General features: G+C 44.4%; 1 protein-coding gene across 1 annotated transcript in view; it reads left to right on the top strand.

Moving 5' to 3' along the window:
- CAPN13 (calpain 13) overlaps window positions 1-25,317 on the top strand; it is a 170,716-nt gene that overhangs the window by 25,322 nt on the left and 120,077 nt on the right. The window contains exons 3-4 of the mRNA XM_060244658.1: window positions 19,311-19,380; window positions 25,121-25,239. Coding sequence (XP_060100641.1) covers window positions 19,311-19,380; window positions 25,121-25,239 — 189 coding nt within the window. The remainder of the gene's footprint in view (window positions 1-19,310; window positions 19,381-25,120; window positions 25,240-25,317) is intronic.

Below are 25,317 nucleotides of genomic sequence, written 5' to 3'. Positions count from 1 at the left end.
TTCCTTCCTTCCTTCCCTCCCTCCTTCCTTCCTCCCTCCTTCCTTTCTTTCTTCCTTCCTTCCTTCCCTCCTTCCCTCCCTCCCTCCCTTCCTTCCCTCCCTCCCTCCTCCCTTCCTTCCTCCCTCCTTCCTTTCTTCCTTCCTCCCTCCTTCCCTCCTTCCTTCCTTCCCTCCCTCCTTCCTTCCTTCCTTCCCTCCTTCCCTCCCTCCCTCCTTCCTCCCTCCCTCTTTTCTTCCTTCCTTCCTTCCCTCCTTCCCTCCCTCCTCCCTTCCTTCCCTCCCTCCCTCCCTCCTTCCTTCCTCCCTCCCTCCTTCCTTCCTTCCTTCCTTCCTTTCTTCCTTCCTTCCTTCCTTCCCTCCCTCCTTCCCTCCCTCCTCCCTTCCTTCCCTCCCTCCCTCCCTCCCTCCCTCCCTCCTTCCCTCCCTCCCTCCTTCCTTCCTTCCTTCCTTCCTTCCTTCCTTCCTTCCCTCCCTCCCTCCCTCCCTCCTTCCTTCCTTCCTTCCTTCCTTCCTTCCTTCCTTCCTTCCTTCCTTCCTTCCTTCCTTCCTTCCTTCCTTCCTTCCTTCCGTGGCTCTCAAATATCCGATGTTCATGTCTTGCGGCTCTCAAACATCTGACCTTTATTCTGTGTTGCTCTTTTGTTAAGCAACTCTGGCCACCCCTGGAGTAGACAATACTGACTTTGGTGGACCCAAGCACTGATTCAGTGTAAGGGAGCTTTGTGTTTGTGTCTTCTGGTGCAATTTTGTTCTCAAATCCTGTATTTACTTCATCAGTATATGGGATAAGGCACTTTCTCAACTGTGCTGCATAATGCAGCCTATTTATTTTGTCCTGTTTGCTCTGTTGGCTCTATCTGCGCCACCTTCATCACTTTCGGGGTGTGGATCCCCCAGTGGGGTGGTCTCCCGACTCCCTCCGCCGGCTGTTTCTGATAGCCCTGCGCCCCCTCTTTCATTTGATATGTGTCCCGTGCGGGTGCCACCCTCCCACCGGGAGATGCCGCAAAATGAGCCCCCTTGAGGCTTATGGCGGCAGGGCTCGGGGGAAGCGAGCTAGACTGCTGTTCTTTTGAGGGGTTATAGAGTGTTTCGAGCCCGTCCCTGTGGCATTGGTCCCATCATTGTGGGGCCCAGGGGGCCGGCGCAGTGGCTCACTGAAGCAGCCTGTCGGTCACTTCTGGGTTCCTGTCCTGCATCTCGACCTGTGTTATTAGTGACAGGCTGCTTCGGTGTGCCGCTGCGCCGGCCCCTTGGGTCCCACAACGATGGGACCGATGCCACAGGGACGGGCTCGAAACACTCTATAACCCCTCAAAGGAACAGCAGTCTAGCTCGCTTCCCCCGAGCCCTGCCGCCATAAGCCTCAAGGGGGCTCATTTTGCGGCATCTCCCGGCGGGAGGGTGGCACCCACACGGGACACATATCAAATGAAAGAGGGGGCACAGGGCTATCAGAAACAGCCGGCAGAGGGAGTCGGGAGACCACCCCACTGGGGCATCCACACCCCGAAAGTGATGAAGGTGGCGCAGATAGAGCCAACAGAGCAAACAGGACAAAATAAATAGGCTGCATTATGCAGCACAGTCTCACTGGAATCTCACTGGAATCTGACTGGCTTCTCAGCGTGGAACCCGTTCTCTCTAGTCTTCTCACTTTGAAAAAAGTAAAAAAAGAGTTTTATTTAACTTTATTTCCCCCTTTCCCTCTCTATAAATAATCTTGGTGTTTCCAGCGGTGATATTTGGGGGATTTTTGGGGACGTCACAGGAAGTGCTGTGAAGTCACTTCCTGTTTCCGGCAGTGGCATTTGGGAGAAATGATGTCATTGGGGGAAATGATGTCACAGGAAGTGATGCCACTTCCTGCTTCCGGCAGGTGGCGCGGGGAGAAATGATGTCACAGGAAGTGATGTCACTTCCTGTTTCCGGCAGGTGGCGCGGGGGAAAATGATGTCACAGGAAGTGATGTCACTTCCTGTTTCCGGCGGTGGCATGACATCACTGGAAGTGGCGTCACCGGAAGTGACGTCACTTCCTGTTTCCGGCGGCGCAGGCGCTCTGTGCGCGCGCACACACATTCCTTCCCCCCTCAAGTAGTCCCTGGCTGGCCTGCAGAAATTATGGCCACGCTATCTCCAGGGGAAGTGATCTCTGCCATCTGGAGAGCACTTGTAATTTTGAGTGATCTCCAGCCCTCAGCTGAAGATCCACAACAGTGATTTCCCAGGAGGAAATGGCTGGTTTGGAAGGTGGAATCTATGGCATTGTACCTGTCCGAGGTCACACCCCTCCTCAAACGCACCCTTTCCAAGCTCCACCTCTCAAATCCCCAGGAATTTCTCAACCTGGAGATCTCCTTCCCAGCCAATGACCAATCTACCTTTATCTGCCCCTCTAACTTCAGCTTTTCATCTCCTCCCCCATCTCTGTAACCTCTTCCTAGGGCAGTCTTTCTCCGCAGTGAGGACCAAAGGAGCTTACAAGATTCTCCTCTCCCTCTTTTGATCTGCACAACAACTCTGTGAGGTAGGTTAGGCTGAAAGTCTGTGACTGGTCTAATATCACCCACAACAAGAACCTGGGTCTGGCAGACCCCTCTCTGAAGTGCTAACTGCTATGCCACACTGGCTTTCATAAGATGGCTGCTGCTGAACAGGAACAAGTAGCCAAGTCTAGTTAAGTCCTACCAGTCAGGTGGCATCGTCACCCAGAGGGTGCTGCCAGGCCTAGAGTTGCCAGCCATCAGGTGGAGCCTGAAGATCTCCTGGTATCACAACTGAACTCCAGACAACAGATCTCTTTCCCTCTGGAGAAAATAACTGCTTTGGAGGGTGGACTCTATGAGATTATATTCAGATGAGGCCTCTCCCCCAACACTGGCTTCCATAGACTCCACCACAACACCTTCAGGAATTTCCTAACCCAGAGCTGGCAATCCTAGTCAACTCAAGACTGACCACCAGTGAGCTCTCCCTCAAAGGCCAAAAGAGGCCTGGAAAGGGCCTACTCCCCCTGCCTTTTATTGAGAGAAACAAGCTTGGAATACTATGGTTGCCTAGCAGCAGCCACTGAGGGAAAATGGAGGACCTGGCAGGATGGGCCAACAGGACATGAAGGCAGCTTCCCCAGTGGCACAATCCTTGTCTGCCCTGGGGCTAGAGGGACTGAGTGACACACAGCTCAGCCAAAGGAAGGGCAGGTGAGCCATCACCAGTATGGCTTGGCTTTTGTATCTATAGGATATATGCTATGATGCCAGAAGTATAACTGAGCATCAAAACAATCACCAAATATATGGCGCCGGGGGAAAGTGGTGTTCAACTTTCCTTGCTATGTTGCCTCCTGTGTCAAATCTTTCCTCTCCACAGCTGCTTTTTGCAGCTCAACTGCATGTCTGAGGATCCAAACACAGATCCCCAAAGCCCTATATGTAAGCATTTCTTATAGCCAACGTACCTAACTGTGGGATTAACTTCAATAAACTTAGGCTGTGATCACACACTCTAAATAATGTACTTCCAATCCCCTTTTAATGCACGTTCCAACTGGATTTTGCCAGTTCACACAGTAAAATCCAGTTGGGAAGTGGATTGAAACTGCATTATTTAGCGTGTGTGATCACAGTCTTGGAAGGATATCACTCTGTTTAGGAATCCACTACAAATAATTCAAAGTGGGAACCTATCCTGCCAGCCAGGATTCCCTGGTAAATAAATGAACTAGCAAGTAAATGACAGTTGACTTTATTACATTGCTGTGCTGCATAGAATCATAGAGTTGGAAGGTATCGCCAGGGTCATCTAGTCCAACTCTCTCTCTCTCTCTCTCTCTCTCTCTCTCGGCTTGGCTTCGCGAACGAAGATTTAAGAAGGGTGCAATAGTCCACGTTTGCTGCAGGCTCGCTGGTGGCTGACAAGACCAATGCGGGACAGGCAGGTCCGGCCACAGCGGCTGCAGGGAAAAGTCTGATTTAGGGTTGGTCCTGTAGCAGTGCGATTCTTCCTCAATCTCCTTTTGTCCTCAAGACCAGCTATGCGTGCGTTCTCAAAAGAAGAAACAGCCTGGTGGATGGTGTGCCTCCACGCTTTGCGATCTGAGGCTATGTCAGACCACTGGTGATGGTTGATGTGACAGGTGCTAAGGGATTTCTTCAAGGAGTCCTTGTACCTCTTCTTTGGTGCCCCTCTATTTCGATGGCCGGTGGAGAGTTCGCCATACAGGGCAATCTTGGGAAGGCGGTGGTTTTCCATCCTAGAAATATGCCCTGCCCAGCGCAGCTGCGTCTTCAACAGCAGTGCCTCGATGCTGGTAACCTCTGCCCGCTTGAGGACTTCAGTGTTGGTCACAAAGTCACTCCAGTGGATGTTGAGGATGGTGCGAAGGCAGCGCTGATGAAAGCGCTCAAGGAGTCGCAGGTGATGACGGTATAAAACCCACGATTCGGAGCCATAGATGAGGGTTGTCATCACAACCGCTTTGTAAACATTGATCTTTGTGCCTTTTTTCAGATGCTTGTTGCTCCACACTCTTTTGTGCAGTCGGCCAAATGCACGGTTTGCCTTTGCCAGCCTGTTGTCAATCTCCTTGTCGATCTTGGCATCTGAGGAGATGATGCACCCCAGGTAGCTGAACTGCTGGACTGTCTTCAGAACTGATTCACCCACAGTGATGCAGGGAGGGTGATAATCTTCCTGGGGTGCAGGCTGGTGGAGAACTTCTGTCTTCTTCAGACTAACTTCTAGGCCGAATAGCTTGGCAGCCTCTGCAAAGCAGGACGTCATATGCTGCAGAGCTGATACCGAGTGGGAGACGAGTGCAGCATCATCAGCAAACAGTAGCTCTCGGATGAGTTTTTCCATTGTCTTGGAGTGTGCCTTTAGTCGCCTCAGGTTGAACAGGCTGCCATCGGTGCGATAGCGGATGTAGACACCATCGTCCTCATCTAGATCTACTGCGGCTCTTTGAAGCATCATGCTAAAGAAGATCGTAAAGAGAGTTGGCGCGAGAACGCAGCCTTGCTTTACACCTGTGCCTATTGGGAAGGGCTCCGAGAGGTCGTTGCAGTGTCTGACTTGGCCTCGCTGGTCTTCGTGTAGCTGGATGATCATGCTGAGGAACCTTGGGGGACATCCTAAACGTTCCAAGATTTGCCACAGGCCTTTCCTGCTAACGGTATCGAAAGCTTTGGTAAGGTCGACAAAAGTCACATACAGAGCCTTGTTCTGTTCCCTGCATTTCTCTTGGAGCTGCCTGAGAACAAATACCATGTCGGTGGTGCTCCTGTTAGCTCTGAAGCCGCACTGGCTCTCTGGGAGGAGTTCTTCTGCAATGGTGGGCACCAGTCTGTTCAGGAGTATTCTGGCAAGGATTTTGCCTGCGATGGAGAGCAGGGTTATCCCCCGGTAGTTGGAGCAGTCTGACTTTTCCCCTTTGTTCTTGTATAGGGTGATGATGATTGCATCGCGAAAGTCCTGTGGTAATTTGCCTTGTTCCCAGCAGGTGACAAGTACTTTGTGAAGTGAGCTATGTAGTACTGTGCCCCCATGCTTCCAGATCTCTGGTGGAATTCCATCAACTCCTGCTGCCTTGCCACTTTTCAATTGCTTGATGGCTTTAACAGTCTCTTCTAGGGTGGGGATCTCATCCAACTCTGTTTTCACCGGTTGAAGTGGGGTGAGGTGGATTGCTGAATCTTGAACTACGCGGTTGGCACTGAAAAGAACCTGAAAATACTCCGACCACCGGTTCAGTATGGATGCCTTGTCTGTGAGGAGCACTTGGCCGTCTGCACTATGCAAGGGACTCTGAGCCTGATATGATGGACCATATACTGCCTTCAGGGCTTCGTAGAACCCTCTTAAATCACCAGTGTCTGCACACAGCTGGGTTCTCTCTGCAAGCTTGGTCCACCACTCGTTCTGAATGTCTCGAAGCTTGCGCTGGAGGTTGCTACATGCAGCGCGAAAGGTTGCTTTTTTCCCAGGACAGGAGGGCTGAGCAAGATGTGCTTGGTAGGCAGATCTCTTTTTTGCCAGTAATTCTTGGATCTCTTGATTGTTCTCATCAAACCAGTCCTTGTTCTTCCTTGTGGAGAACCCGAGGACTTCTTCAGAGATCTGCAGGACGGTAGTTTTTAGGTGTTCCCAGAGTGCTTCTGGAGAAGGGTCTGTGGGGCAACTGAGGTCCTCAATTCTTGACTGGAGTTTTGCCTGGAAGGCAGCTTTAACTTCGGCTGACTGGAGGCTGCCAACCTGAAACTTCCTCCGAGGGATACCTCCTCTCCTGGGTGTGGGTTTAAAGTGAAGACGGAGATTGCAGCGTACAAGACGATGATCCGTATGACATTCTGCGCTGGGCATTACTCGGGTGTGTAAGACATCTCGAAGGTCTCTCTGGCGCACCAGAATGTAGTCGATAAGGTGCCAATGCTTGGACCGTGGGTGCATCCAGGTTGTCTTCAGACTGTTCTTCTGCTGGAAGATAGTGTTGGTGATGGTGAGCTGGTGCTCCATGCAGAATTCTAGCAGGAGGCGCCCGTTGTCATTGCAGTTGCCAATGCCGTGTTTGCCAAGTACTCCTTTCCAGGCTTCCGAGTCTTTACCTACTCTGGCATTGAAGTCGCCAAGGATGATCACCTTGTCCTCTGTAGGGGTCTTCCGTACGAGGTTGCGTAGATCAGCATAGAACTTGTTCTTTTCTGCAGGATCTGCTTGAAGGGTTGGGGCATACACACTGAAGAGTGTTGCATGCTGCTTGTTTTGAAGTGGGAGGCGCATGGACATGATGCGATCTGAGTGACCTGTTGGAAGGTTTTCGAGTTTGGAGGCAATGGAGTTCCTGACCATGAAGCCAACGCCAGAAAGGCGGCTCTCAGCCTTTGACTTACCCGACCAGTAGAGGGTATAGCCAGCACCGTGTTCTTGAAGACTACCTTCCTCAGGGAAACGGACCTCACTGAGAGCTGCTATGTCGATATTCAACCTGAGAAGTTCGTGGGCAACTAGAGCAGAGCGTCGTTCAGGGCGACCACTGCCTACTGTGTCAAGCATGGTTCTGATGTTCCAACACGCAAGCTTTAGTCTTTGCACACTTTGTGAGGCAGGTGCATGCCTTTTCTTTGTTGTTATTTTTCGACCGCAAGTAAGGATGCCCGTTGACCGCGGCTAGCCAACTGGGGTGGGGGAGACGAGCTTTGTTTAGGCCACCTTTTCTAGGCCCCTCTCCGTGTGGAGCAAGCAGTGCTGTCCCTAGATAAGGCTGCTTGGTCGTTCAGGGTGCTGCCGAAAGATGCTTTCGTCTCCGGGTTAGCATCAGGCGACCAATATCCTGAACCGCCTACATGCAGGATCGGGACTGCGGCTTCCAGTGGCACCTTCCACCTGCCGTTTCGCCCCTTGCCTATCGCTGCAGGACAACACAATGCAGGAAACTCACAAATACCTCCCCCTAAATTCATGTAGCAGTGAAAGTTTAATAATCTTCCACAGGATTCCTTGACAATCAAAACCAGGAGAAAGTTTCTTTTCTCTCCTGGCTGTGTCCTCAGAAATGAAAGCCACTTTCAATGCAATGAGAGCTGTGTACTTTTAAAGGGCATCCTGTTGCAGATGCTGAAATACAGTGAGTGGCAACATAATGCAGCATCTCCTTTGCAGACATCAATTACTCCTGAAATCTACATCTAATTCAATCAGCTGAATAGGCAGTGACACCTCTCTTACGAAGCAGTCGCAGGCAGGAAATGTTGTTTTCATTTCATTAAGCTGATTGAATACAAGCAAACAAATGGACTTTTATTTCAGGAATATTGAGTGGATAGGGACTGAAAGCACAAAATCCTAGTGACCTCCACAAAGAAACCACATCAGGTCTTTACTTGATAGTACCAACAGCAGGAAAGCAGCTTCCATTTATGTTAGGAAACAGCTCTTTTGTGTGACAAAGGAATAACAGATTACTCAGCCATGCTCCAGCTCTCATCAACTATGTCACAAAAAGCTCAGGTGCAGGTGGGAGTTTTTTGGCCTAGCTACATAATACATTTTCATGAGTTCATCCTAAAAACATAAGAACATGTTAGCCGCCCAGAGTCCGCTTGCGGACTGGGTGACATATAAATCCAAAGTAAATAAATAAAAATAAGAGAAGCCATGTTGGATCAGGCCAATGACCCATCCAGTCCAACACTCTTTGTCACACAGTGGCCAATAAAACCAGGTGCCATCAGGAGGCCCATCAGTGGGGCCAGGACACTAGAAGCCCTCCCACTGTGCCCCCTGCAAGCACCAAGAATACAGAGCATTCAGAGTTCCAAGACAGAGAGTTCCAACAATACGCTGTGGCTAATAGCCACTGATGGACCTCTGCTCCATATGTTTATCCAATTTGCTCTTGAAGCTCCTGCATCTGAGTCATGGTGGTGTGGAATTGATAATCCAACTCCCTACCCTTGGTGGGACAGCCTCAGTGCCAACACCAACAGTGAAGAGTTTGAGGGTAATCCTGTATGCCTCACTTTCAATGGAGGCCCAGGTCATAAATACTGCCAGATCAGCCTTTTGCCATCTGTGGCTGGTCAAGCAGCTGGTTTCCTATCTCTCCTCTGGCAACTTGGCAATGGTGACCTATGCAATGGTAACCTCCACATTGTATTACTGCAATTCACTCTATGCAGGGCTGCCCTTGACCCTCAGCCAGAAACTTCAGTTGGTGCAAAATGCAATGGCTTACCTCCTGTCTGGGGCATCTGTGTGGGTGCCCATACAGCCAGTGCTTTGCCAGCTGCATTGGTTGCCAATTGTGTACTGGATTAGGTTCAAGGTTATGGTAGTAATCTTTAAGGCCCTGTGCTGTCAGGGACCAACATATCTGCATGACCGTCTCTCCCAATATGTTCCTTAAAGAGCTTTACACTCAGCTGAACATTTACTGGCCATCCCCAGCCTAAGGGACAGCCGCCTAACCTCGACCAGAACTACATCATTTTCAGCTTGGGCGCTAGCCTGGTGAAACATGCTTATGGTGACTTCCGGAAAAAGATGGCGTGGTGAAGCACAGGGCTTTGCTGAGCTCCGGCGTGCACTGTGAGTTGGAGCGCTCCAGAGAGGTCCCTCTTTGCAGGGGGTCTCTTAAGAAGTGTCTGCAAGACGCCTCGAAGCTTGGGGGAGCTGGTTGGGGGTTTAGGGGAGACGCGGAGGCGTCCCTTCTACTCCAGCCTGTCCCTCGCCTGGAGCTCTCCAACGCTTTGGCGTTTTAACCAGGCCTCCGGAACAGGAGCGGAGGGGGCAACAGAAAACTCAGATGGGTTGCCCTAAACTAAGACAAAAATTAAACAATTGCCAAATACTGACCTAAAAGAAGAGAAACATCAGATTGAAATAACAAAATTGCCGTCTGGAACCTGGAGCGGAGGACGGACGGCGGGCGATCGGTGTGGCGGAGTGGCGAAAAAGCCGTGTAAGAGGCTTTAGCTGGGCGAGAGCGGCTGGTGGCGGTGGCGGCTGGACAGCGTCGGAGGAGCGGACTGGACAGTCACTGGAGCCTGAGGCATCTGCGGCCCTGGAGTTGATCGGTGACGGCCACGGCGGACTGTGAAAAGAGGTTCCTGGGTGAACTGGTGGGGAAGCGAAGTGGAGGTGAGCTGTGCGAGCGAGCGGCGGTGAGGAGAAGAAGACTATAGCGGTAGCAGCGGGCGTCCTGAACGGAGAAGCCGGAGGGAAGCTGGTTGGTGCCCGGTCGGGAGCGAGGCAGCACGGTGGGAAATGGCGCTGAGCGGTGAGTGAAGGGAAGAGCGGAGAGAGAGAGCGTGCTAAGAGCAAAGGACTAGTGACTGGGAAAGTACAGAAGGCGGCTGGAAGGTGACGAACTGATAGAGAGACAGAAAGAGAGGGGGAAGTAGAACAGAGGTGTAAGTAGAGAGAAGGAAGAGAGAAAAGGGAAGAAAGAGAAGAGAGAAAAGTGAGGTGAGGGTTGGAAGTGTGGAAGTTATGAAGAGTGCAGAATGGCGGCACAAGTAAGTCAGGCAGAGAACAAGCTGAGACGGGGCTTCTAGCCAGTCGCACAAGGGAACACTGAAAGACTGAGTAACCAGTCCCGTCTATTTTTCTTGGATTATAAGTTAAAAGCCTAGAAGACCCTGGGAAACAGACGAATATAGCTTAACAAAGAGAGGGGGAGACAGTTTTTAGCAGGGAACTCTGCGGCTGTCTCTCTCTTGAAGAAAGGGCGAGAAATATAAAGGATACAAGAAGCAGAGAAATAGAGGCAGAGACAGAGACTGAGACTATATACAGAAACTCTCCAGAGGCAGACTGTAAGCTGTTAAATAAAAGGGAAGGAAGAAGAAAGAAGAAAGAAGAAAGAAGCTAAAAGAAGGAAGAAGAAAGAAAGGGAAGTAAAATTAAATAAGACTGAGCCTAAAATTAATTGCTGGTCCTAATTGTAATGACTATATTGAACTGAGAGTAATATTTCATGAATTCAGAGCAATATTAATGATAGAAAATGAATTGTTAATATGAAAAGAGACTGTGGGATGGGAAATTGATTCATTATTTATTGTTTGTTTATTTGTTGATGAAATGTGGAACTGATTCACAAATTGATTGATTTATTGACTCCTGGGGAGATAAAACAAAATGAAAGGGTGTGTGTTTGAAATTGAGATCTAGACTCAGGTCCTAAAGTGACTTATCAATAGTGATTGAAGTGACTTATTAATAGTGGTTAATATTTGTTAACACTCAGAAGTAACTGGCTTGTGTTGTGAATAGTAACGAAAGCAGAAACATTATAAAAACTAGGAGGGATCTATCCTATATTGACTTGGTGTCGAGAAGTATTAAGGGTATGGGAGACAAAGAGAGAAAAGAGAGACAGGTGGAGACCAAACCCAAAAAACTGGGCCAGGGCACCTCACCGGGAGGTCCAAAACCCATTCCACCAGTGGATAATCAGGATGCCTTAGAGAAACTGCAGGCGATAATGGTGGCAGGTTTTAAGCAAAACCAGGAGGCCCTAGCAGGGATGAAAATGGAACTGATGGGAGAGATTAAAAAAACCAATGACAAAATGGAAGATTTTAAAAAACAACTCTTAGCAAATACACAGCAAGTACACAGTCTGGTGGCCAAAGTTGAAAGCCTGGAAGATCAAAATAAAACCACTATAGCGACGGTGCGGGAGAATAAAACTGAACTAGTGGACTTGGAAGACAGAGTAGCTAAGCTGGAAATGGAGAAAGCGGCATACGTATTAAGGTTTCAGAACATCCCAGAAGCAAGGGGAGAGAACTTAGAGGACAAAATCTTGGAAATACTAAACACAGAGAAGGAGAAATTACTGGAGGGAGGAAGGAGTGAGATCGATTGGGTTAAGAGAATATCTTCCTCCTACTCTAGAAGACATAATTTGCCAAGAGAAGTTTTAGTAAGGTTTGCTCGAACTGTGACTTGTGAAAAGATCCAAAAGAAGGCAAGAGATGAGGGCTTACTTTGGCAAAATACCAGCATCAAAGTTTTGAAAGATGTCCCCTGGACAATTCGCCAAAGAAGACTGGGATATAAGAGGTTGACTAATTGGCTATTAAAACATTCAATTCAATTTAGATGGTTGGTCCCAGAAGGAATCTTTTTCACTTACCAAGCTAAGAGATACAATATTACTACTCTGGAAAAAATGGAAGACTTCTGGGACAGTTTTGTAGCTTCAAGTAATCAGGGGTCTGACACAGGGGAAGATCGAGAAGGAGAAGCAGACTTGTGTGGAAAAGAAGTAGAAGATACCTGCAAGTGCAAAAGAGAAGGAGTTAAAACAAGACAATACACCAAAAGAGATCAAAGAACCACAGAAGAAAGTAAAACGATATTAGGATGAATAATAAGACAGGATTGCACATTATATCTGTAAATGTAAACGGTTTAAATGAACCTAAGAAGAGAAGGAAAACCTTTCTACAGCTTCAGAAGACCAAAGCCCAAATAATTTGTCTTCAAGAAACGCACATAAAGAAAACTGATACTAAATTCCTACAGTACAAGAAATTGGGACAGTTATACTGTTCATGTGATGAAGGGAAGAGAAGAGGAGTAGCCATATATGTTAACCATAATATAGAGTCCAAACTGTTCTACAGAGATGAATTGGGAAGGATCTTAATAATAGAAACAACAATCAACAAAAGAAAGATCCTGGTTGTAAACATATACGCTCCAAATGACAAATAAGAAAATTTCTATAAAAATATACATGAGAAATTAGTGGAACTGCAGACGGAAACTTGTTGTATTTTAGGAGACTTCAACGCGGTATTTGATGTCCAAAAAGATAAAAAAATTGAAAAGTCAAAGAAAAGCCCATCATGTAGTGCCTTACCTAAGACCTTTCTCAGGATGGTAGAAGAACTAAATCTTATTGATATTTGGAGGGTCAAAAATCCACAAGCAGAAGATTTCACACATTTTTCTCAAGCCCACAGGTGCTGGTCTAGGACTGAAATGTGTTGGATGTCGATAGGCTTAATCCCACAAATCAATCAAGCTAACATCCTCCCGAAAACATTTGCTGACCACAATCCATTACAAGTGATGATACATTATCCTCCAAGGAATAGTCGTTGGACTTTGAACGCCCGAATTTTAAAAGAAACAGCATTTTTGGAAGGAGCGAAAAAGGAAATAAAGGAATTTTTTCAACGTAACGTAGAAGAAGATACAAGTATCCAGAATATCTGGGATACTTTCAAAGCCTTTTTTAGGGGTATGGCCATCAGCTATACGGCCAAAAGAAATCGGGAACGTATTAAATTATTTAACGACCTAGTGAAAGAATTAAAGGAACTCGAGAAACAGCAGAAAATTAGCAACACAAAAGATATAAAAGTTAAAATACAAGCCACGCAGCATAGAATCAATTTATGGCTAACAGAAGAACTAGAAAGAAAAATGAAATGGGCTAAGCAAAACTTTTTTGAAAATGCAAATAAAACAAGTAGATGGTTAGCTTATAAACTTAAAAAGGAGAGAGAAAAAAAATTATAAGATCACTTAAAAATCAAGAAGGTGAAGAGATCACACAAGAAGATCAAATGGAACGAATTGTTAAAAACTTTTATCAAAATCTTTACAAAAAGCAGGAAATTGTAGAACAACGGCAAGAAGAATATATTAAAAGCGTTAATGTGAAACAAATAACGAAAGAACAGCAGGATTTATTAGATAGCTCTATTACAATTCATGAGATAACTGAGGCAATCAAGCAACAGAAACCTAACAAAACGCCCGGTTTGGACGGTCTCCCGGTGGAAGTATATAAAGCCTTTGAAGATCAGCTTTGAATTCCTTATAAAAAATTGTTGGAGAAAATTCAGGAATCAGCTATAATTCCGATATCGTGGAGGGAGGCACTGATTTCATTAATTCATAAAGAAGGAACGGAACCAACGGAAATCAAGAACTACAGACCAATCTCTCTCCTAAATGCAGACTACAAAATTTTTGCGACGATATTGACGAACAGATTCAAGAAAGTTATAACCAATATAGTGCAGGAAGATCAAACTGGATTTATACCCGGAAGAATGATGCGGCAAAATTTAAGATACTTTTTGAACATCTTAGAATTTTACAAGGACCATCCTGATAAACAATTTGCAGGTATCTCGTTAGATGCCGAAAAAGCGTTCGACAACGTGAATTGGAACTTTATTAGCAAAGCATTGGATGCCATTGGCTGTGGTAAGAATTTTAAGAAGCTCATTGAGGCCATATACACTAAACAAAATGCAAGAATTAATATAAATGGGAATAATTCAGAATTTGTGGAAATAGAACAGGGGACCAGACAAGGGTGCCCTCTGTCTCCTCTTCTTTTTGTAACTAGAATAGAATTCTTGATTCAAAAAATTAGAGATGACACTGAAATTAGAGGTTTGAAGATAAAGAATGAAGAATTTAAGATCCAGGCATTTGCAGATGACCTGTTGTTTTTTCTAGAAGATCCCATCTCGTCGATTGACAAGTTGAAAACAAGTCTACAACAATTTGGAGAAATTTCTGGATTTAAAGTTAACACACAGAAAACCAAATTTTTTAACTAAAAATATGACTAAAGAACAAATTAAGCAACTAGAGGATAAATCGGGTTTTAAAAATGAGAAGAGAATCAGATATTTAGGGATTTATTTAACAAATGATGTGAAATCTCTCTACCGTGAAAACTATGAGAAGATTTTTAAGGAAATTGAAATGGATCTGGAGAAGTGGAGAGACTTGCAAATCTCCCTTTTGGGGAGAAAAGCTACAACTAAAATGAATATTCTTCCTAGAATCCTATTCTTATTCCAGATGATCCCAGTCCATCTACCTAATTCCTTCTTCCAAAAACTTAATAAAATAATTATGGCTTTCGTATGGCAAAACAAGAAGCCAAGGATTAAGAACATAAGAACATAAGAGAAGCCATGTTGGATCAGGCCAACGGCCCATCAAGTCCAACACTCTGTGTCACACAGTGGCAAAAAATGTTATATACACAAATACACTGTGGCTAATAGCCACTGATGGACCTGTGCTCCATATTTTTATCTAAACCCCTCTTGAAGGTGGCTATACTTGTGGCCGCCACCACCTCCTGTGGCAGTGAATTCCACATGTTAATCACCCTTTGGGTGAAGAAGTACTTCCTTTTATCCGTTTTAACCTGTCTGCTCAGCAATTTCATCGAATGCCCACGAGTTCTTGTATTGTGAGAAAGGGAGAAAAGTACTTCTTTCTCTACTTTCTCCATTCCATGCATTATCTTGTAAACCTCTATCATGTCACCCCGCAGTCGACGTTTCTCCAAGCTAAAGAGTCCCAAGCGTTTCAACCTTTCTTCATAGGGAAAGTGCTCCAGCCCTTTAATCATTTTAGTTGCCCTTCTCTGCACCTTCTCTAAAGCTATAATATCCTTTTTGAGGTGCGGCGACCAGAACTGCACACAGTACTCCAAATGAGACCGCACCATCGATTTATACAGGGGCATTATGATACTGGCTGATTTGTTTTCAATTCCCTTCCTAATAATTCCCAGCATGGCATTGGCCTTTTTTATTGCAAACGCACACTGTCTTGACACTTTCAGTGAGTTATCTATCATGACCCCAAGATCTCTCTCTTGATCAGTCTCTGCCAGTTCACACCCCATCAACTTGTATTTGTAGCTGGGATTCTTAGCCCCAATGTGCATTACTTTGCACTTGGCCACATTGAACCGCATCTGCCACGTTGACGCCCACTCACCCAGCCTCAACAGATCCCTTTGGAGTTCCTCACAATCCTCTCTGGTTCTCACCACCCTGAACAATTTAGTGTCATCCGCAAACTTGGCCACTTCACTGCTCACTCCCAACTCTAAATCATTTATGAACAAGTTAAAGAGCATGGGACCCAGTACCGAGCCCTGTGGCACCCCACTGCTTACCGTCCTCCACTGCGAAGACTGCCCATTTATACTCACTCTCTACTTCCTATTACTCAGCCAGTTTTTGATCCACAAGAGGACCTGTCCTTTTACTCCATGATTCTCAAGCTTTCTAAGGAGCCTTTGATGAGGAACTTTATCAAAAGCTTTCTGGAAGTCAAGGTAAACAACATCTATCGGGTCTCCTTTGTCCACATGTTTGTTCACCCCCTCAAAGAAATGCAACAGGTTAGTGAGGCAAGATCTTCCCTTGCAGAACCCATGCTGAGTCTTCCTCAATAACCCGTGTTCATCAATGTGCCTACTCATTCTGTCCTTGATAATGGTTTCTACCAACTTTCCCGGTATTGAAGTCAGACTGACTGGCCTGTAATTTCCCGGATCTCCTCTGGAGCCTTTTTTAAAGATGGGGGTGACATTTGCTACCTTCCAGTCCTCAGGAATGGAGGCAGATTTCAATGAAAGATTACAGATTTTTGTTAGAAGATCCACAAGTTCAACTTTGAGTTCCTTCAGAACTCTCGGATGTATGCCATCCGGACCCGGTGACTTATTAGTTTTTAATTTGTCTATCAGTTGTAGGACCTCCTCATTTGTCACCTCAATCTGACTCAGGTCTTTCAACACCCCTTCCAAAATTAGTGGTTCTGGGGCGGGCAAAAAGTTCTCGTCTTCTACAGTGAAGACGGAGGCAAAAAATTCATTTAGCTTCTCAGCCATTTCCCTATCCTCCTTCAGTAATCCTTTTACCCCATGGTCATCCAAGGGCCCCACTGCCTCCCTGGCTGGTTTCCTACTTCTGATATATTTGAAGAAAGTTTTATTGTTGGTCTTTATGTTTTTTGCAATATGCTCCTCATAGTCCCTTTTTGCCTGCCTGATCACAGTCTTGCATTTGATTTGCCACAGCCTGTGTTCCCTTTTACTAATCTCACTTGGACTGGTTTTCCACCGCTTAAAGGAGTCCTTCTTACCTTTTACAGCTTCCATTACTTTGTTTGTTAACCACGCAGGCCTTTTCTTATGCCTGTTTGTGCCTTTCCTAACTTGTGGTATGTATTTTATCTGAGCTTCTAGGATTATAGTTTTAAATAGCGTCCAAACTTCCCCAAGGGTTTTGACTGTATGTACCTTTCCTTTCAGTTTCTTCCTCACATGCCTCCTCATCTCAGTGTATTTACCCCTTTTAAAGTTAAACGTGGTTGTGGTGGTCTTTTTGGACAACTCCCTATTTATACAAACGGTGAAATCAATAACATTATGGTCACTGCTCCCAAGCGGCGCAATCACTTTTACATCTCTCACCAAGTCTTGGGCATTACTTAGGACCAAATCCAGGATCGCCCCACCCCTGGTAGGTTCTGAGACCATCTGCTCCATAGCACAGTCATTGAGAGCATCAAGAAACTCAATCTCTTTCTCTCGACCAGAACACATATTGACCCAATCAATCTGCGGGTAGTTAAAATCACCTATTACAACACAGTTTTTACGTTTAGCCGCTATCTTTAAGCCTTCCATCATATTATAATCGTCCTCTCTCTTTTGATTTGGTGGGCGATAACAAACTCCCATAGTTAAATTTCCTTTTGGGCCCTCTATTTCAACCCAAAGCATTTCTAAAAGTGAATCTAATTCTCTGATCTCAGCCTTACTGGACCGTATATCCTCTCTGACATACAGAGCCACCCCACCTCCAACCCTTCCCTCCCTATCCTTCCGATATAGCTTATATGCAGGATTCACCGTGTCCCACTGATTCTCCTCATTCCACCAAGTTTCTGAAATTCCCACAATGTCTATGTTTTCTCCCAACACTAAACATTCCAATTCACCAATTTTACTTTGAACACTTCTAGCATTTGCATACAAACATCTATAATTTCCCAGGCGAGCTAGGCCCGCCACCTTCCTCCTGCCGCCTCGAGACACTGGCAGACAGTCCATATTGTTTGTCACCTTCACTAAAAAGCTAAAAGTTCTTCAAGAGAGTAAATTAAGAGGGGGCATGGCCTTACCGAATTGGTACCTATATTACAAAGCTTCCTGTTTAGCCTGGGCTAGAGATTGGTTCCTGTTGGAAAATAAAAGATTATTAGTATTAGAGGGCGCAGGATTGACTAAAGGCTGGCATGCATACATTTGGTACCAGATCTCGCCAAAAAGTAGCAATTTTCAGATGCATGAAGTTCGAAAGGCAATTTATAAGATTTGGTCTGAGATTAAAAGAAAAATCTATACTTATACCCCTTTGTGGGTCTCACCAGTTGAAGCCAGCTACACACCCAAATTTATATGATTGGAAAACCCCTCAAAATTATGCAGCACTGCTAGACATCGAGAATAACTTAAACTTGGAAGTAAATACAATTCCGGACTGGTGGGTTAGATGCCAAGTCAAGTCAATGTACCAATCTGATAAAAGTGTGGGCTTTCCTAAAGATGCCAAAGTAAATGAATTTGATACCATGATATATGAGCCCAAAAAACTTATCTCCAAAATTTACAGCTGGCTATTAGAGATGGAAATGCAAACGGAAACGGTTAAAGAGTGCTGGATAAGATGCCTGCAAGACTTTGGCTACTCTATTGAATTGGAAGAATGGGAAAAAATTTGGAAATATGATATCAAATTGACCAAATCGACAATTTTCAAAGAAAACTTATATAAAATGGTGTACAGATGGTACCTTACTCCCGCGAGATTAGCCAGAATGAATCCAACTTATAATGACAAGTGTTGGAAATGTAAAAAGGTTAGGGACACTCTACCATATTTGGTGGAAGTGTGAGCATGCTAGGAAATTTTGGATACAAATAAATATATGGATTCAAAAGGTTTTAAAGAAAAGGTTGAAACACTCTCCTGAACTCTATCTGCTGAGTGTATGTAGAGAAAATTTAGCTTGGAGGGAGAAAAAAGTGTTGATGTATATGATCACAACTGCCAGAATACTTTTTGCAAAATATTGGAAATCCCCCCAAATTCCGGATAAGGAAGAATTTTTACTTAAACTATTGGAGTCTGCCGAAATGGATGTTTTGACCATAAGGTTGAGAGACGGAAACTGGCAAGAATGTATAAAAACTTGGGAACCAGTGTATATATGGGCGAAAAGTATGGGACTTGATACGAGACATTAGATTTGATATTTCTATATGCTCTCAAAGCTCCTTTTATATGTGGTGGTAGGTGGTGGGCGGGTTTGGTACTTATGTGTATTTTGTAGTTTTCCTTTCTCTTGGTTGTGTTTTTGATTTTTGTTTGTATTTTTTGTTTGAATTTCAATACATTTGTCACTTCCTTAAAAAAAATAAAAATAAATTAAAAAAAAGAAAATGCTTAAGGTTGAGATTAGGGCCTTCGGGAACTGCAATTCTGTGGGACCTATAAAATGGAGCTGTTCTTCCAGGCCTATGGTTGAGGCAGCAGTTCCCTTATCTCATCTGACCTCCCCTGCTCTGACCAGCCCCTCTTCATCCAGTCATGCAAATTATAATACCAACTTACATTATTAGTTGGTGGTTGGGCCAATTATTGTCTTGTTGGACCTGTCTGGAATCACACACAGCTATATCATTTGGGTTTATTATGTTATCATGTTGCCATCACATAGTTTAACTGGGTTTTTAAGATTTTAACTTATATTTAATTTTAAATATGCTTTTCCTGTTGTACCCTGCCCTGAGCCCACTTGTGGGAGAGGGCAGGATAAAAATCACATAAATAAATAAATATGACAGCTTCATGCCTTATTGTGTAAACACTGAAAGTCTAGATTTAGAATTTCTGTTTAATAGATGGCTATTAAATGTGAAAATCATTTTCTCTTTTTCCTTTTTTCAAGGACATACTAGAAAACCCCAAGTTAATTGTGGATGGTGTGAGCAGGTTTGATATTCTCCAAGGCGAAATAGGTAAGATCAAAATTCTCTTTGCCATTCACTAGCCTTTGATTAGGCAGGTACATGTTCTTTCTTCCTATCATAACCAACCAATGGCTATTTATTTTATTTCAAGACTACAGGTTATTGCTAACACACAATAATGTTTGTACATTTTTTAAATTTTAAAACAATTTACTATTCCTGCTTCTAGTAACTCAGCATGGTTTCAATTCCTGCCTGCCCCTTTGCAAATAAGTGATATCCTTTCAAATATCATTAATATCCAGATAGTCATAGTATTAGCATCAGTATCATTGTTGTTAATAACTAATATTTGGATTTTTATCATTGGTTTTTAAAATAATATTTAGATTTTTATCACTGTTCATACATTGTGATGTATACAATGAACACATTAAGGAGTACTGGAATCTTGCCTGCTGGCCTCATTCCACCTTCCCTGTACACATTAGAATGCCAAGTCTACAAATCCTGTAGAGAAGTTCTGATTAACACAAAGAGGCCAGGAGTGAGCATGCCTAGTGGTTCTTATCAACACAGTAGAAAAGTTGCCAAGGTATCTACTTGTAGCAGAGAGAGTGCAGTTCAGAATAGGAAAATCTATGATGTGTGAAGGAATTTTTTAAGGAGTTTTGACTAGGAGAGATTTGAAAGGAGAAGAAATGGTTTGACTGAGATGAGACCTAATCCAGAAGGCACAGGGTGTGGCTAACTGAGGAAAAACTAGGGTTGCCAAGTCCAATTCAAGAAATATCTGGGGACTTTGGGGGCGGAGTCAGGAGACTTTGGGGGTGGAGCCAGGGGACATTGGGGTGGAACCAGGAGCAAGGTTGTGACAAGCATAACTGAACTCCAAAGGGAGTTCTTGCCATCACATTGAAAAAGGACCACACACCTTTTAAATGCCTTCCTTCCATTGGAAATAATGGATAGGGGCACCTTTTTTTGGGACTCATAGAATTGGACCCCCTGGTCCAATTCTTTTGAAACTTGGAGGGTGCTTTGACGAGAGGCATCAGATGCTATGCAGCAAATATGGTGCCTCTAACTCAAAAAATAGTCCCCCCAGAGCCCCAGTTACCCACAGATCAATTCTCCACTATACCCTATGGGAATCGGTCTCCATTGGAAATAACAGAATGCCCAGCAGACATTTCCCTCCCCCCTTGCTGATGACCCTGAAGTGGAGGGAGGGCTTCCAAACCGGGGGATCCCCTGCCCCCATTTGGGGATTAAAAAACAAGGAAACAAAAAGCAAAAAGCCCCACGTGAACCAGCTTCTATATCCAATTACATAACAAGAAAAACCATTCAAATATAAATAATTGTATTTAACCCACATATATTGCTTTCATCGAAACAACCATAATACTCAGTCCTTTGAACAAAAGGAAGCATTTACACCAAGAGTTCTTTTCCTTTATATGGTAAAATTGTCCAGCTTTTCCATGTAATCCTGTTGTGATATTCCAAATGATTAATATCTTTCAATGGATGCAGCCAAATTTTCAAAGAGGAAAGGACAAGGTTGTACTAATACCCTTGTTTCGCAAAAGCTTTTTCAAGCTATAAAAGACCTCTTAGCAGAGACTTCTTCAAGCTGCAATAAACCTATTGGTAGAGAGCATATTCAAGCTGCAATAAACCTATTGGTAGAGAGCATATTCAAGCTGCAATACACCTCTTAGCAAATTCTTAAAGCAAAGGCAATCATAGCCCAAATGTTTTCTAACTGAACACCCAAAGGGGATTGGCAATCCTAGGGAAAACATACATGGGAAAGGTGTGAAGGAAAGGGCAGTGTTTGTTGCATGGTAGTGAAGGAGCCCTGTGGTGCAGAGTGGTAAAGCTGCAATACTGCAGTCCTAGCTCTCTGCTCATGACCTGAGTTCGATCCGGTGGAAGCTGGGTTCAGGTAGCCAGCTCAAGGTTGACTCAGTCTTCTATCCTTCCGAGATCAGCAAAATGAGTACCCAGCTTGCTGGGGGGAAAGTGTAGATGTCTGGGGAAGACAATGGCAAACCACACTGTAAAAAAAATCTGCTGTGAAAACGCTGTGATGCGATGTCACCCCAGAGTTGGAAATGACTTGTGCTTGCATTAGGCTTGCCAATCTCCAGGTCCCAGCAGGGGTTCTCCTGCTTTCCCAGGCTCCTTCCCACCCCCAGCCAGCTGTTGCACAATTCTTGCAGAGGTCGTTTGCATAGTGTGAAGGTAAACTTGAACCTTTGGTTGCCCTGTGTTACTGTGAAAAACTTGAATGTTCAACAACTCGTGAGTAGAGATGCCAATGATTTGTGGGGGCAGGGGAGCCCCGGAGCTTCAGGGTCATCAGAAATGGGGGGGGGGGGGAGGGAAATGTCTGCTGGTCCATAGAGTATAATGGAGAATTAATCCCGAGGCTCTGGAGGGGTGGCTTTTTGAGGTAGAGGTACCAAATTTTCAGCGTAGCATCTGATGAGTCTTCTCAAAATGCTCTCCAAGTTTCAAAAAGATTGAACCAGGGGGTCCAATTCTATGAGCCCCCAAAAAGGTGCCCCTATCCTTCATTATTTCTAATGTAGGGAAAGCATTAAAAAGGAATGTAGGGAAGGCATTAAAAAGGTATGTGGTCCCCTTAAATGTGATAGCCAGAACTTCCTTTGGAGTTCAATTGTGCTTGTCACAACTTTGCTTATGGCTCCACCCCCAATGTCTCCTGGCTCCACTTCCAAAGTCCCTAGATATTTCTTGAATTGGACTTGGCAACCTTAGCTTGCACAGGGGACTACCTTTACCTTTTACCTTTAGTGAAGAAGCAGAGAAAAGAAAGGGAAGTGAGAGAACAGCTATAGGAAAAGCAATGCATTGGGGAACTTGAAGGGGAATAGGAAGGAGCCCATGCTGTGGGAAATAGCACAGACAGAAAGGGTTCATATGGTCACAGTGATGGAAGAGAAAATTATTCCAGCCTGCTGAAGAGCAAGTAAATGCAAGTGAGCACCAGGAAGGAGAAAATTGAAATTGTCTACATGAGAGATGACCTGGATATGCAAAAGGTTCATAGCTGCTGAGGCAGAAAAAGGAAAGGCAAATTTTTAAAAGAGAGGTGGAGGGATTTAGCAATAGTCTGAATGTAGGAGAAGAATGAAAAACAAAGTCAAAGATAAGACTACTCTTGCGCTTTTGAGAGGACAAGAGAGATAACAGCATTTCCAACAGGGATAAAAAAGGATGGGTCTGAATGATGCTGAGGGGTCTGTCATTCCCATCTTCCATTTGACACCTTGCTGGGACATTCAGGAGTAAATGCCAGCAAGGCAACTTGTGGTAAAAAGAAATGGACAGAAGGAACAGAAAAATAGGCCTGTGAGTTACCACAACAATGTCTGCTGTTTAAGAACTCCAGTTCCCTTACTTTACAGAGAAGGCTGCTGATCTCAGGTGACAGACCCTTTGTTTTTTGCACAGTGAGGGCCAATGTGTGGGAGATGTGTGAAAGACTCATTTCTAAACCCCCAAACACTATCAGAAATTGCGATCAGGAGCAGAAGAGTGGCAGGACAAAATGGCTGATTAACCATTTCTCTTCCTGCCATTTTCTGTTGAAAATCACTTTAGAGACTGGGGATTTTTCCTGCAAAAGAAAAGATAGAAGGGACAATATTTTGTTTCCTGCAATTCAAAAAGGATAGTGGGGTATTTTAATCAAGAGAAGACCAAGAAGAGACAGAGTGAAATTGATCTCCTTACTGTTTTCCTATTACTGATTGAAGACTTCAGTGCTGCTGGATTGGGGTATGGGAATGGGACAGACATCCTGAGAATGTTCATACAACTCCCACATATTGTCTGGGTTGGCTGGAATATCCAGAGTTCAGCAGACATTACTGTATCTATAAGAAGATTGCTGAATTATCTATGAGACAGAAAATGGTGGAAGGCACTCATTTAAAAGTGTTATTTGAAATTGAAGAGACGAGGACATATCTATACATTATATGGAAGACTCAGGTTTCCAACTCAGTCGCAAGGAGAGGAACACTGAAAGGGGAGAATCGACAGACTGGAGCAGGTGTCTGCAAATTCTCCCTTGAAAATGACCGAAAGGCCATGTTAGCCAGTTTTTAGTATTTAATTTAAAATAGTGATGTACTTCTTTAAAAAAAAAACAACAATCAGTCATGGGATCCTTGAAAACAGTTTATGTTAGTTTAAAAATCAAGAAGTACTTTAAAGCAATAAAAATAAATTAGAGATAAGGTAGACAGTGTCATAGAATCACAGAGTTAAAAGGAACCTCCAGGGTCATCTAGCCCAACCCCTTGCACAATGCAGGAAGTGCACAAATACCACACTCCCAGTAACCCCTGCTCCATGCCCAGAAGATGGCAGAAAAATTCCAGGATTGGCCTGGGAAAAAATTGCTTCCTGACCCCAAAGTGGCAATCAGCATTTTCTTATGTGTGTAAAAAAGGGCCACAAGAACTTAGCACAGATGCAACCCTTCCTGCCCTTCCTCTCATGACCTGTCTAAGTTCACAGAACCAGCATTGCTGTCAGATGGCCATCTAGCCTGTTTTAAAATCTCCAAAGAAGGAAAGCCCACCACCTCCTGAGGAAGCCTGTTTCACTGAGGAACTGCTCTGTCAGAAAGTTCTTCCTAATTTTTAGTTGAAAACTCTTTTGATTTAATTTCAACCTGTTGGTTCTGGTCCACCTTTCTGGGGCAACAGAAAACAATTCCACACCATCGTCTATATGACAGCCCTTAAAGTATGTGAAGATGGTTATATCACCTCTCAGTAGTTTTCTCTCCAGGCTAAACATACCCAGCTCCTTCAGCCTTTCCTCCATGAAAGAGAGCTTATACACTTTAGCTTCAATCAACAGCATCACTGATCTTCAAATTTGGCTCTGAGGCTGGAAAGCCAGCCTCATAAGGGAATACATAGTAAAGAATAAGCAAGTGAGGGAAAGGTGAAGCACTCTTACCTACTTCTTTCTTGCAATCCCCTTACCCCTTGCAATCCCCTTTTCGTTTTGTAGAAAAAGAGGTGCCAGAGCTCATTAGTACAACTCATTTGCATATGACACACACCTCTGACATCACCGGAAGGTGTACTAAATTCTATCAGTTCAGCATCTACCTTAAAATGCTTCGTGAATTATGATTGTCATAATAAAACCTTACTGCCATCATACTTTTAAAATTACTTTCTTCTATGTGGCCACAGTGCCATGATGAAGATTTCTGTCTGTCTGCTTTATATGTTTTGGTTATTTCCCCATTTTTTGTGGGGGAAATATTAGAAAGTTTGTCAAATCTTAGAGTTTAGCAAAATTCTCACAGGGGGTTCAAACAATGGAGCCCAGAAGCAAGTATTGGGGGGAGGGGTAAGAAAGAAAGAGCATAATAAAATTTAGAGGTTCTGGAGCTCTGCTCCTGTGAGCTCTTCCTCAAAATGAGACCTGCCCTTACTCATTATTAGTATGTGTTCAGTACCGAATTATGTTTAGAAACCTATTCCCTGGATTTTGCAAGTGGTGGCTGAAAAATTCTCATAATTCTGCTTCGAATCAAGATCACTGAAGATCAATGTCTACAGTTGTCCATTCTGTTTCTTTCTTTCTAGTCTGCAAAGGCTGGATTACTTTGGGAAGAGAGCAGATATCTTTTTGATATCTTGTTAAAGATGCTTCCATCCCTCTTTCTGGGACTGGGTGCAAGATTGGGAATAATGACAGTTAATCTCTTATCTTCTTGAAGGTGATTGCTGGTTTCTAGCAGCGCTGGGCTCTTTGACGGTGCAGCAGCAGTTCCTGGAGAATGTTGTTCCAAAAGACCAAGGCTTCATATCCAGTTATGCAGGAATTTTTCATTTTCGAGTATGTAATGTGGGCTATGATAGTATGATTTGGAATTAATGCTTAATATTATGCATGCTTAATATTATATGTATTCAG

Source organism: Heteronotia binoei, chromosome 1 (assembly GCF_032191835.1).
Source record: "Heteronotia binoei isolate CCM8104 ecotype False Entrance Well chromosome 1, APGP_CSIRO_Hbin_v1, whole genome shotgun sequence".
NCBI lineage: Eukaryota > Metazoa > Chordata > Lepidosauria > Squamata > Gekkonidae > Heteronotia > Heteronotia binoei.
Note: the sequence above shows the minus strand (reverse complement) of the source record. Positions and strands in the feature narration are given on the sequence as shown.